The 12,220-nt window shown below is 42.0% G+C and overlaps 1 protein-coding gene across 1 annotated transcript in view; it reads right to left on the bottom strand.

The window, feature by feature from the left end:
• CNTNAP2 (contactin associated protein 2) overlaps positions 1 to 12,220 on the bottom strand; it is a 2,266,356-nt gene that overhangs the window by 137,964 nt on the left and 2,116,172 nt on the right. Inside the window, 1 exon segment of the mRNA NM_001133793.1 lies at positions 9,582 to 9,675. Coding sequence (NP_001127265.1) covers positions 9,582 to 9,675 — 94 coding nt within the window.

Raw genomic sequence — 12,220 nt, 5'->3', positions numbered from 1 at the left:
TCACGTTATTCTATGGATTAAAAAACATCCTTCCTTGACTTCCTTTAACCCCTAAGATAACATTAAAACCTTAACATGGCTTATAAATAAATCCGTAATACGGCAGATGCTGTCAGTGCCCGGCATTCACCTCAGTCCTGCTCCAGGAACCACTGACTGCGATTCCCTGTCATCTGTACTTTCCTCTGGCCTCAGCAGTGTGTCGGGTGTAAACACGGGACAAGCTGGAAGTGCTGGGTAGTTAGTACCGCAGGAAGCAGCCCTCATCACTGCAGGATGGGAGGAGGTGGCGAGATGCCCTGGCTTCCTCCTGCCTCGGTTGGGACACTCGGAGGCATGTCTCGCACTGTCTTCCAGAGTGCCCTGGTGGGATTATGGTCCAGGTGCCCACAGTGGTGAGCGGCTTGATAATGCTCCACCCCTTTCCCTGTTTCATGTCTCTACTTTCCTGCTTGTTTTATGGGATTGTCTCCCAGGTAAACTTCTTATATTCAAATTGAATTCTGCAGGGTTTCTCCTGGGAGAACCCAAACAAGATAGGTGATCATACAACTGCACAGTCCTATTTTTAGAGTAAAAGTGGGCACTGCTAATAATGTACTCTTGTCCTGGCAGGAGTAGCTTGGGTCTGTCCCGGGCAAAGCAGGACATGTGGCCCTGCTGGTAAAGCCGCCTTTGATCTGAACCCTACTTACGCTGCGGCATTTTTATCACTCGCATCTTCACATCCTACTTTCCACCATTCTGAATGCAACTCGTTGTAGTTCCTCAAATTTCCCTCATGGCACATTGTGTTTCCAAAGATGTCACAACCGTAACCCCCATGGCACGTTTCTTTGCAATGTGACCTGGCTACGATGCCACCAAGAGGTAGGGTCTGCTTCCTCTCTCTTGGAACATGGGCTGGAACACAGATTTTGGTCAATAGCATGTGTCAAGAATGGTGGCTCTTATGTTTGCTGTTTGGAAAGCTCCTTCTTGGAGCCCAGCCACCATGCTGTGAGGTAGCCCAAGCAGCCATGATTTGGAACCCTTGGGGGAGTACTGAGCCCCTGGCTCGTGGCCCCAAAGAGCTCCTGGGCAGCCAGCACTTGCTGCCAGCCATGTGAGTGAGGCTATTTCGGGCTATTGAGTCATTCTTACACCCCGCCTGGAGTCATGAAGCAGAACAACCACCCTGCCAGTCCACAGAATTGCCAGAAATAATAAACTACTGTTTTGAGCCACACAGTTTTGGGTGGACTGCTGTGCAGAATGGAGAACTGACCTCCCCCGCCCTTATGGCCTCTACTTCAGCCCATTGCTTTACCCAGATCATTCTAACTCATCATTAGGGTCCCAGCTTCTGTGTTACTTCCTCTAGTATGCCTTCCCTCACTCCTGGACTGGCTCAAGCACCCTCCCTACTTGCTCCCAAAGGATCCTATACTTCTTTCCATTTATCCCACCCTCTTGTCTTTTTACTTCTGATTGCCTTTCCATTACCTTCTTTTCCAGAAACTGAAGCTCTAAAAATGTGACCCAGTGCATATTGATACATTGTATGATCACCTATCTTGCTTTGGGTTCTCCCAAGAGAAACCTCTGAGAACTGGATTTGAATATATAAAGTTTCCAAAGGCAGAAACTGTGCCTGTCTCGGACCCTAATGATGTTCCAGGGACTTATACAATGCCTGGCATCTGACATATGATGAGTATACATTTGCTGATTATGCAAAGTAAAAAACTAATATGTATTACACACATACTATGCGGCAGAGACCGTGCTAACTGCTAAACATGTATTATTTTGCTGAATCCTGTGACACAGAGACCATTACTATTCCTATTTTACACATGACAAAACAGATACACACAATGTTAAGTAACCTGACAAAGTCATACAATTGGCAAATGGTAGAGTAAGAGATTGTATTAGGCTGTTCTTGCACTGCTATAAAGAAATACCTGAGACTGGGTAATTTATGAGGAAAGAGGTTTAATTGACTCACAGTTCTGCAGGCTTTATAGGAGGCACAGCACTGGCATCTGCTTCTGGGGAGGCCTCAGGAAGCTTATGATTATGGCAGAAGGTGAAGGTGGAGCAGGCAAGGTATATGGCGAAGGCAGGATCCAGAGGAAGAGTGTTGGGGGGAGGTGCTACACACTTAAACACCCAGGTCTTGTGTGAACTCAGAGTGAGAGCTCACTTATCACCAAGGAGATGGCCCAAGCCATTCATGAGGGCTCCACCCCCATGATCCAAACACCTCCCACCAGGCCCCACTTCCAACACTGGGGATTACATTTCAACATGAGATTTCGGTGGGGACAAATATCCAAACTATATCAGAGATCAAACCCAAGGGAGGGAGAGCAAAGTCTGCCCTTAAGTCAGTCTTTATGCATCAGCCAGGACAGGTGAGGCTCTGCCACAGTAACAAACAGGCCTATAGTCTTGGTGGCTTAACAAAGCAAAGAGTTTTTTTAATCTCATGCTATATGTTCATCACAAGTCAAGAGTTTTCTGTTCACTGTAGTCACAGAGGGACCCAGGCTTATGGAAAAAAATCACTGTCTTAGGCTTGTCAGTCACCATGCCAAAGGGATAAAAGGACTCTAGAGGGTCTTGCATGAGCACTTAAATGTTCTAGCCTGGAAATCACACAAATCTTTCCCATTCATAACTCTGGCCAGAAATATTCTGTCAGCAGCATGGTTATCACAGTATACGATTTCACCAACAAATGAAGATCTAAGTACGTCAGTCCCTTCTGTGTGAAGAGGCTTTGCCAAAGCTCCAGAAAGTTTTAGGAAGCCTTAGAATAAGACTTTTTTAATCAATAAAAAGTCGTGTGGGATCATGATATTCACAATTTAGATTATAATAGAAATAATATAGTGGCTACTAGGAGGCTCATCTTCTATTGGAATTGCTTTGGATAATGGTAGTTTGGGAAATATGAGAATCTGAGACCAATATGACTCACAAACTCTAGTTAGTTCAAATGGATAGAAGTTCACTTTATTTTTACCACCCCAGACATCGCCACTGACAACCAGCAATGGTCAGCAAAGCAACAATGACACTGCATTAGTATTCAGCTTCTTTCTAAGCACAGCTTCTCAAGTTTACACAGAGAAGCTACTGTCTTTTTATTACAGAATAGATCTACTTCATTATGGTTTTATATTATTCTGATTTACAACAATGGCAGAAATAGTTAATTTGAAAAATGATTAATTAAAGAGGGCTCAGAAATAAAATTAAAATGCATATTGCCACCTTGGAAACAGGTTGTCTATGTAATTACACAATTCACAGTGATGTGGTGATTACTGTACATTATATTCTTCTAAATTCATATCTATCATCATGCATCATAACAGTGTTTTATATCAAGGAACCCTAAATGTTATCCCCCTAGTTGCCAATGGAACAGGAGACCCTGCTCTACTATAATATTGCATTTTCACCTTTTTAATTAACAAAATTACTCCCACCACAAATCTTAAAGTTTCAAAGGTTATTTAGGCTATATCTAATCTGGTTTTACTCAATCCAGACAACTCCTTAATATAGAGGGCACATTTCTGTTTAGCCTTTGTTGAATATTCTCAATAATAGACAGTTCCTTACCTCAAAGTAGAGGCCACTCGCTTTTGAAAAGCTCTAATTGTTAGGAAGTTCTTTCTTATATGGAGCTGAGATTTTCCTCTTCATATCTTCTGCTTTTGGTCCATGTCAGTCTTGCTGAGTAAGCCTCAACTAAGTCTAATCCACCCTGCATGTGGCAGTTACCAAAGACTGAAAATTGATTCTTCTCGTCTCTCAAATCATATCTTTTTCCGATCAGACATTCCCAGGTCTTCTGACATTTCCTTTACGGGTCTTGTGTTTATCTGGTTTTCTCCTTAGATGACTAATATCCTCGCTCTGGACATGATTCTCATACTAGTGGCTCAGAATCATGTTCATTTAAGAATCCATCACCATGTAACATTGCTTGTGCCAGACTTTCCATCAAACCAATTTCCTAAGTTTTTTCATGATGCTGGGGGTCTCTCATCTTCTATTTAAGTGATTGTATATATATTTTTTTATCTAAGTGCAGCAATTAAGTTTATTTCTATTACACTTCGTCTTATTATTTTTATCCCATCTTTCTAGCCTGTCAAGATGGTTTTGAAATGCTTTTTATAATCCATCATATTAAACCATCCCTCTCAGCTTCGTGACATTTGCAAACTTAATAAACATGCTATTTGTGTCTTTCTCCAAGGCATTAATAGAGATGTTGAAAAGGACATGAGCAAACAGAACACCCCACTTTCGGCTTCAAGTTATATTTCTCTTCCTTGAAGATTTCTTGAGAGGCTGTTAAATTTGTTGCTGAAAGATAAAGTCTATGACATCACTCGGCTGGTAAAAGATGGATGGATATGAGGGATAAAAGATGGACATAACTATGTCTAGTGAGATTTCTCCTTCGTGAACCTTTGCTGATTGCTAGTGATTGTAAATTCTTTCTAGAAGCATTCAGAATTATGTAAGAATCCATTCTAAAAGTTTGCTGTTGGTTGGCAGTGATCACACTACTATTTCTTGAATATATATCCTCCATCCCCTTTATAAAGATCACACTTGTCCTTGATTACGTAGCCTTTCTTTCATCCTTTTTATGTGTCCCTTTTTGAGTAGTGCTCATCAAAGAGCTCAGTGTGAAGTCATCTTAGGTATTTAGAGCCATCTTCTTCTCTTTCTTTTATAGGATCAGTTTCTGAGTAGCAGAAACTGATCCTATAAAAGTAAAGCAACAACTTTGCAGCATGAAACTCCAGGGGGTTTCAAAACCTGGCCAGAGTACATATCAGTTGCAAGTTCAATACTGTATGTCTGTACAGATGGATTTTTACACAGCTGGGGAATGCAAATGGGTTGTCTCTCACTGAAGTATATGTTGTTTTCAAAGAGACATTTAAGCATATTCCTCCTCAGTCCTGCCCCTGTGAAATGATCAAATATCAAAGGAGTATTGGCTTGAAAGTGTGGCCAATGATTAGCTTCTCAATCACTTACATGTCTTTTTGGGGTCTTCACTGTGACTCTTTCAATTTTATTAACAGAATTTTAGCTTCAGAGTAGCAAGAACCTCATCCTTGCTTCCTCACCATTCTGGAAGATGCAGGTGTCATCAGGAAGCAAAGCATAGGTCTTGGGTCACAAATCACGCTTTTCAAATCTCAGCATCACCACTGACTCGCTGAGTAGCTTGAAGCCAGTGGTTTTTAACTGGGGTGGTAATTTTTCCCTCCTGGGGAACATTTAGCAATGTTAGAAGACATTTTTGGTTGTCACAACTTGGGGTACTACTTATATCTAGTGGGTAAAGGCCAGGGAGGATGCTAAACATTCTGCAATGAACAAGACAGCCCCATAATGAAGAATTTTCTGACCCAAAATGTCAATAGTTCTGCTGTTGGGAAAACCCCACTTTAAGAAAAAAACTTGATAGATTTGAGCCTTAGCTCCTTCTTCTATACAACGAGGGTAACAATGGTCTGTGGTGTTGTGAGAAACGCAGACAGTATTGTACTTACAGCATATAGCATAATAACCAGCATGTAGCCAGCATCAAAAATGGTAATTATTTATGTATTAGGCATTGTGTTGTATATGTCTTAAGACGTTATTAGCTTAATATTAAAAGAGTAGTTCATTTACTCCACAAGTATTTTTTGAGCCCTTTCTGTATACTAGGCACTGATCAGGCTGTTGCAAATAGATTAGTTTCAAAAAGTCTCTGCTTTCTGCCCTCAGGGAGCTAACAACCTGCAAGTAGGCATTTGTGTTCCCCATTTTGCAACGGAGAGAACCTAGGCTCTGAGAGATTCAACTAAGAAAGCAACATGGTCAAGATTTCAATGCTAACAGAGGTAGAACTGGATTCCAGTCTAACAAGCTCTGCCTGATTCCGAAGTCCACATTCTTTCTACTCCATGATTGTCAGATGCCTACTTTTAGGCTGTGAGATATGTGAGGATCGCAGCTCTCACCTCTGTGCTAATCTTACTGATTCTGTTAGGATGATCATCCATACCCTTTCACCCTGCAATATACATCTACAATGATATTCTTTCTGTTTTGTTCCCCTTTTACTCTTTATTAATTCAACAGATATTTATTGAGCACTTGCTCCTTGTTATATATGGTGGAACTATGAGATGCTTTCTTGGTCTGCAGGGAGGTCACAGCCTTGTAGGGATGCCAGATAATCTCCAATAGAAGTCAGTGCACTAAGGACCCATTGCTGGAGCCCTAACTACTCTCACATGCTTGACACCATTTCCATCTTGGAATTGTGGACCTCCTTACAGGTATTTATGTGTACTTTCTGTAACTCACTGCCACACACACAGTTACCTAGTTTGTGTATGCAGCAACATTTTTCTTGGGTGTACAAAAAATACAGGGTGTAACCTTCATGTATCTGAGGCTCATGGTACACTTTTAGCTTTGCACAGATTGATGTCAAGGTACATTCTTAGTTGTAGAAAATGTGGCCTTTATGATGTTATTTGTTCATGACCTTGAAGGTCTATGCCATACAGTATATTGTAATTGTGCTGAAATGTGAACTAGTTACATGACCTGAAAAACAGAGGAACCAGAGAATATTACTCATAGTGACAGAACCTAGAAATCATCCAACATTCCCATCAAAATTTGACTTTGTAGGTTCCACAAAGTAATAAAAAGTCTATTATTTTCGGGTATGTTTATAGTTGATGTTACTTTACGAATATCATAGTGTAGTATCTTTAGGAACATCACCATATCACAGTATAGTTTGTTTTGATGGAATCATGGTTCTGAAGGAGCACTTAACATTTTAAAGTATTCTCGACTGAACCGTGGGAGTACCTCTGGTAGAAAGCGGGTACTCACCAAAGTCTCAGATCTATGACTCATGAATGGCAAGGCCCTACTCCACTAAACAGCCACTTTTTGTTGCTAACTGATGGCATCGCTCAACTTTCAAACACATCCCTCTTCTGGAGCTTCACCATGAATGACAAGATTGTTTGACCTACTTAAGAGTCTGGACTCTGTTCAGAGAGACCTCGCTTCCAAACTCTGCTTTGCCAATATTAGTTGAGTAACTTTTGTCAAATTGACCTTCTTCTGCTTTAGTTTTCTCATCTGCAAAATGAGGTTCATAATCAGGGATCTCATTTCATTGGATTGTTGTGACATTCGTTTCTTATATTTACACGTGTAACATGTGATGTCACAAAGTCTCTTCTTGTTCACAGAACATAAAAGTGGTGATAAGATCTGTAAAAATACATCAACTATAGAAAATGTTGGAGAAAATTCAGATACGGACATCAGGGTGAGGTAATCCAAAGCTAGATTTGAGACTGTGCCTGAGTGCTGTTTTTAGGATGCAAAGGATTAAGCAGAAGCTATTTAATTATCTTTCATATCATACAATATCTAAGGCCCAATGATCAATACATCTTAGCCCTCATTTGTTTTCCAGTTCCACCCTTTGATTTATCACTTGCCACTCCCCACTGTCTTGTTCACCAAGTGTGTGGTCTTGGGCTTCATGCACACACCTGCTTTCCCCCTGTCTTCTGGATGACTCCCTGTCCAACCGGACTGGTGTGTTCCTGGTTCTAAACCCAGGAATCCTTTTTGTTCTTGACCACTTTCTGGCACAAGATATAGGCTTTATCCCTCATCTGGTCAACCTCAGCACTTATCACCTGCCCAAACCGTCCTGTCTTTCTCTTTGCATTCTAGATTAACTGCCACAGGGATTACAGCACAGTAAAGAGCTCCCTTGGTGTCTGATTGCCTGAGTTCAAATTTTGGTTCTGCCACTGATTAGCCAAGTGGCCCAGTTATTTAATCTCTTTGTGGTTCAGTTTTCTCATCTAAAAAGTGGAGATCATAATCTTAACCACCTCATACAATTGTGATGAAGATTAAATGGGCTAATATCTATCAAGTGCTTAAACTGGAGCCTGGCCTACAGTAAATCTTACATAAGTGCACATTATTATTATTATTATTGAGACAGAGTCTCACTCTGTTGCCCAGGCTGGGGTGCAGTGGTGTGATCTCGGCTCACTGCAAGCTCCGCCTCCCGCCTTCATGCCATTCTCCTGCTTCAGCCTCCCGAGTAGCTGGGACTACAGGCGCCCGCCACCTCGCCCGGCTAATTTTTTTTATTTTTTAGTAGAGACGGGGTTTCACCGTGTTAGCCAGGATGGTCTCGATCTCCCGACCTCGTGATCCACCTGCCTCAGCCTCCCAAAGTGCTGGGATTACAGGCATGAGCCACCGCGCCCAGTCTATTATTTTTATTATAGGTTCAGTCTCCTGCTCACTCCTCATTTTGTGACCCCTGCCCCATGTTTTTAAGTGAGCATTTTTACCATTAATGCTATTCTGATCACTTCTACCCACTGGCCGCCGAGTGACCTCCCTCCCACCTGTACATCACCACCATCTTACTGTTCACAGTACACAGCCTCATATTAACAAAATTCATTGGCTTCACATTAAATATTTTAAAATACTTCACCAATCAAATCGATATTTTAAAAATTTAGGGTGTAACCTTCACGTATCTGTGGCTCATGGTACATTTTTTAGCTTTGCACAGTGCTAATCCCCTCTGGTGAAGAGAAGGACAAGGAGACTGGAATTCACAGTCATACGTGGGGAAGGGCATTCTGTCACACTGTCAAATTCCTTATTGGCCTTCTCATCTGCAAATAATATCAAGGCGCTTTCTTACGAGTGAGAGGAAGATAGAATCATGTTGCTATGCTTTGACAAAGGAAACGTTAAATTACATATTGCTAGTAGGTAGAGGTCTGTAATAGACCAAATTCTACATAGAGATGCTGGAGCCGACTTGCCTTCGCTTGGGTTGTAGTTTATGCCACGCACCAAACAACGTTGGTTCCATTACCATCGTTGACTTAGAAGCCCCCATTACCAATCACAATGTGGTTTTTTTTTTGTTTCTTTGCTTTTTTTTTTTTTTTTTTGAGACAAAGTCTCACTCTGTCGCCCAGGCTGGAGTGTGGTGGCACGATCTTGGCTCACTGCAACCTCCACCTCCGGGGTTCAAGCAATTCTCTTGCCTCAGCCTCCCGAGTAGCTGGGATTACAGGCACCTGCCACCATGCATGGCTAATTTTTGTATTTTTAGTAGAGGCTGGGTTTTGCCATGTTGGCCAGGCTGGTCTCGAACTCCTGACCTCAAGTGATCCACCAGCCTTAGCCTCCCAAAGTGCTGGAATTACAGGCATGACCCACCATGCCCAGCCTAATCACAATGTATTTCAAAGGCGAATTAGTTTTAGAATGAGTTACATGAGCAATTTCCCCCAAAGATGATTTGCTGACGTTTCGCTTGTGCAACACTGAGAACAACCATGTAACTTTCCTGTACAGAGAAGATATTCGTGACTGGCCCCAGTAAGAGAAATTTACCTGATAGTTTTAAAATCCAAATTCACATTACTCAAATGTATTCGTAGCACGCATTTATACCTAACGAACCACATTCTTACCTATAACTTTTCCCAGAAAGAGCGACTTGGGAGAATTGAAGAGGGTGTCGGATGAACTCGGCAGATGGTAACTCACAGAAGGATAATGATCGAGCTGCAGAAGGAAAACAAGAGACACTTTTAGAAGCACGTCTCTACCCTGTGTGGAACCAAATCTTCCCTGTGGGGATGACATCACTCTTTGAACCCTGGTTTTCTGATACCTTATTTCATCAGCACCGACTCTAAAACACCAGCCCAAGAAAATGGAAACCCATCTATTCCTTTGCTGGGGTTCTTTGAAAAAATTTGAGCATGGTAAGTGAAGATCCTTTATGAACAGCTCTCCAGGTGATGTACATTTTCTGTGGATGATTTACCTACAGGATTAAGATCCATGTTCTTTTTAATGGAGTAAAATCTGCTTGATCCAATCTCCAGTGTCAGCCTCTGATAGGGAATATGCCACATCTACAGCAATAAAGTTTTGCTGAAACATTTTATTTTGTGATATGATCACACACACACACACACCACACACACACACTCAAATGCTGAGGGTCAAGTAGGGTAAACAGTTGTAGTTTTCTCACTTATCCCAATGAGAATGATTTCTCCTGCCACAGGCAGGGGTGGTTGGGTGAGCTGGCAGCAGAGGGAGAGAAATGAAGCTGTTGGGAACAGTGCACAGACAGTAACCACGGAAGCGATGCACATTTCTGATCCTGTTGCCTGTGGACAAAGTGCCAATGGTGGTGTCAGAATCATTGGCCTTGCCCTTTGTGTCCCTATGTGGCTTTTCCTGCCTCATATTCTCAGCTGTATTTTTACCAACCATACAGTCTAGGTGTGTTTCTCCAACTGTGAGCTCTTAGAGCTTTCTGAGCCTTTTTTGTGCTCCCCTGTGGAAAACTTTCTTTTGTAAGCATTCATTTTTCTGAAGTGAGTTTAATACGTGCTAAGGTCAGCATGACGAGAGGTGTGGGTTATAAGAAAACACAGCATTGCTCTCCGACATGGGCATTCCCATGGGGGCCACATCAATTGTGTAGAGGAAGGAGACAGAACAAGCAGCAACTTGTTGAAGGTAGCAGCACAGACTCAGAAGCAGATATGCTCCTGAGTCCTTGCTCAAACTGGGCCTGATCAGGCAAAAACTGTCCTTCAGATGAGCAAAGATGCTGGAAGCTAGCTGTGCTCTTGGGAGGAAGGAGAGAGTGGCAGGTAAGAAAGAGGGCAGGCAAGTGATCAAATGGCATCACCACATTGAGAACCAGCTACTACGATGAATAATCATTCATTATTAATGACTGTCTGCAGCAGAATCTTGAAACTGCTTCCTAGAAACTTAGAGATCATTGCACAGTCACGGTTAAGAGTCAAAGGGTCCTCACATCTCAAGAACTTTTTAGATTTTTGACCCACAGTAATGGTACAGTAGGTTTTTGTGCATGAGTAGTATTGCTACAAAAATCCAAAAGCACCCCACCCCCAAAAACTATTAAAGTAAACATTTGCATGCTTGGCTATCATTTTGATAAATATCATTTTGAAAAGTTTTCTATAACTTCAAACGCATCATTAACAAAACAAACCAGGTGTGGTGGCTCATGCCTGTAATCCCAGCACTTTGGGAGGCTGAAGCGGGTGGATCTCTCGAGTCCAGGAGTACAAGACCAGCCTGGGCAATATAGTGAGACCCTTGTCTCTACAAAAATTTAAAAAAGTAGCCGGGTGTGGTGGTGTGCACCGGTAGTCACAGCTACTTGAGAGGCTGACGTGGGAGGATAGCTTGCGGCCAGGAGGTCAAGCCTGCAGTGAGCTGTAGTCATGCCACTGTGCTCCAGCCTAGGTGACAGAGTGAGACCCTGTCTCAAAGCAAACAAACAAACAAACAAAAACACTTATTCTGTTCAGGTAATTTTAAATATTTAAAATCTCATATATTTGTTTCTTTGGAGCAAAAGCTCTTCAGTTTCTGCTCTTAAATATTAGCTAGCTGCTTTGCTGCCATCTAATGGCACCCATGGGTAACTGCCACCGCACTTCTGTTCACTTTCTTTTGTTAAATGGTTAAATGCAAAATGCCATTGTTAACCAATAGCCTACCTGGCAATGCTTTAGGGGATGATAATCTCCACCTCATACTTCTCACAATTTAAAAACTAAATTTGTGATCAGGGCAGTGGCTTACGCCTGTAATCCCAGCACTTTGGGAGGCCAAGGTGGGTGGATCACGAGATCTAGAGATGGAGGCCATCCTGGCCAACATGGTGAAACCCTGTCTCTACTAAAAATACAAAAAGTAGCTGGGTGTGGTGGCACTCCCCTATAGTCCCAGCTACTCAGGAGACTGTAGCATGAGAATGGCTTGAACCTGGGAGGTGGAGGTTCCAGTGAGCCAAGATCGCGCCACTGCACTCCGGCCTGGTGACAGCAAGATTCCATCTCAAAACAAAAAAAAAACCAAAACAAAAAAACTAAATTTGTAACAAAGTTCTATTTTCTTAAAGAACTTTAAAAATGGATACAAATAATATATGTTCTTTATAGAAAAACAGATTTGCCGAAAAAAATTGCCCGCTAATAATAAACGTTAATTTCTAATGTATTTTCTTTCAACTTTTTAAATAAAAAAGGGATGGAACCCAAGTAACACA

This window comes from Pongo abelii, chromosome 6, assembly GCF_028885655.2.
Source record: "Pongo abelii isolate AG06213 chromosome 6, NHGRI_mPonAbe1-v2.0_pri, whole genome shotgun sequence".
Classification (NCBI taxonomy): domain Eukaryota; kingdom Metazoa; phylum Chordata; class Mammalia; order Primates; family Hominidae; genus Pongo; species Pongo abelii.
Note: the sequence above shows the minus strand (reverse complement) of the source record. Positions and strands in the feature narration are given on the sequence as shown.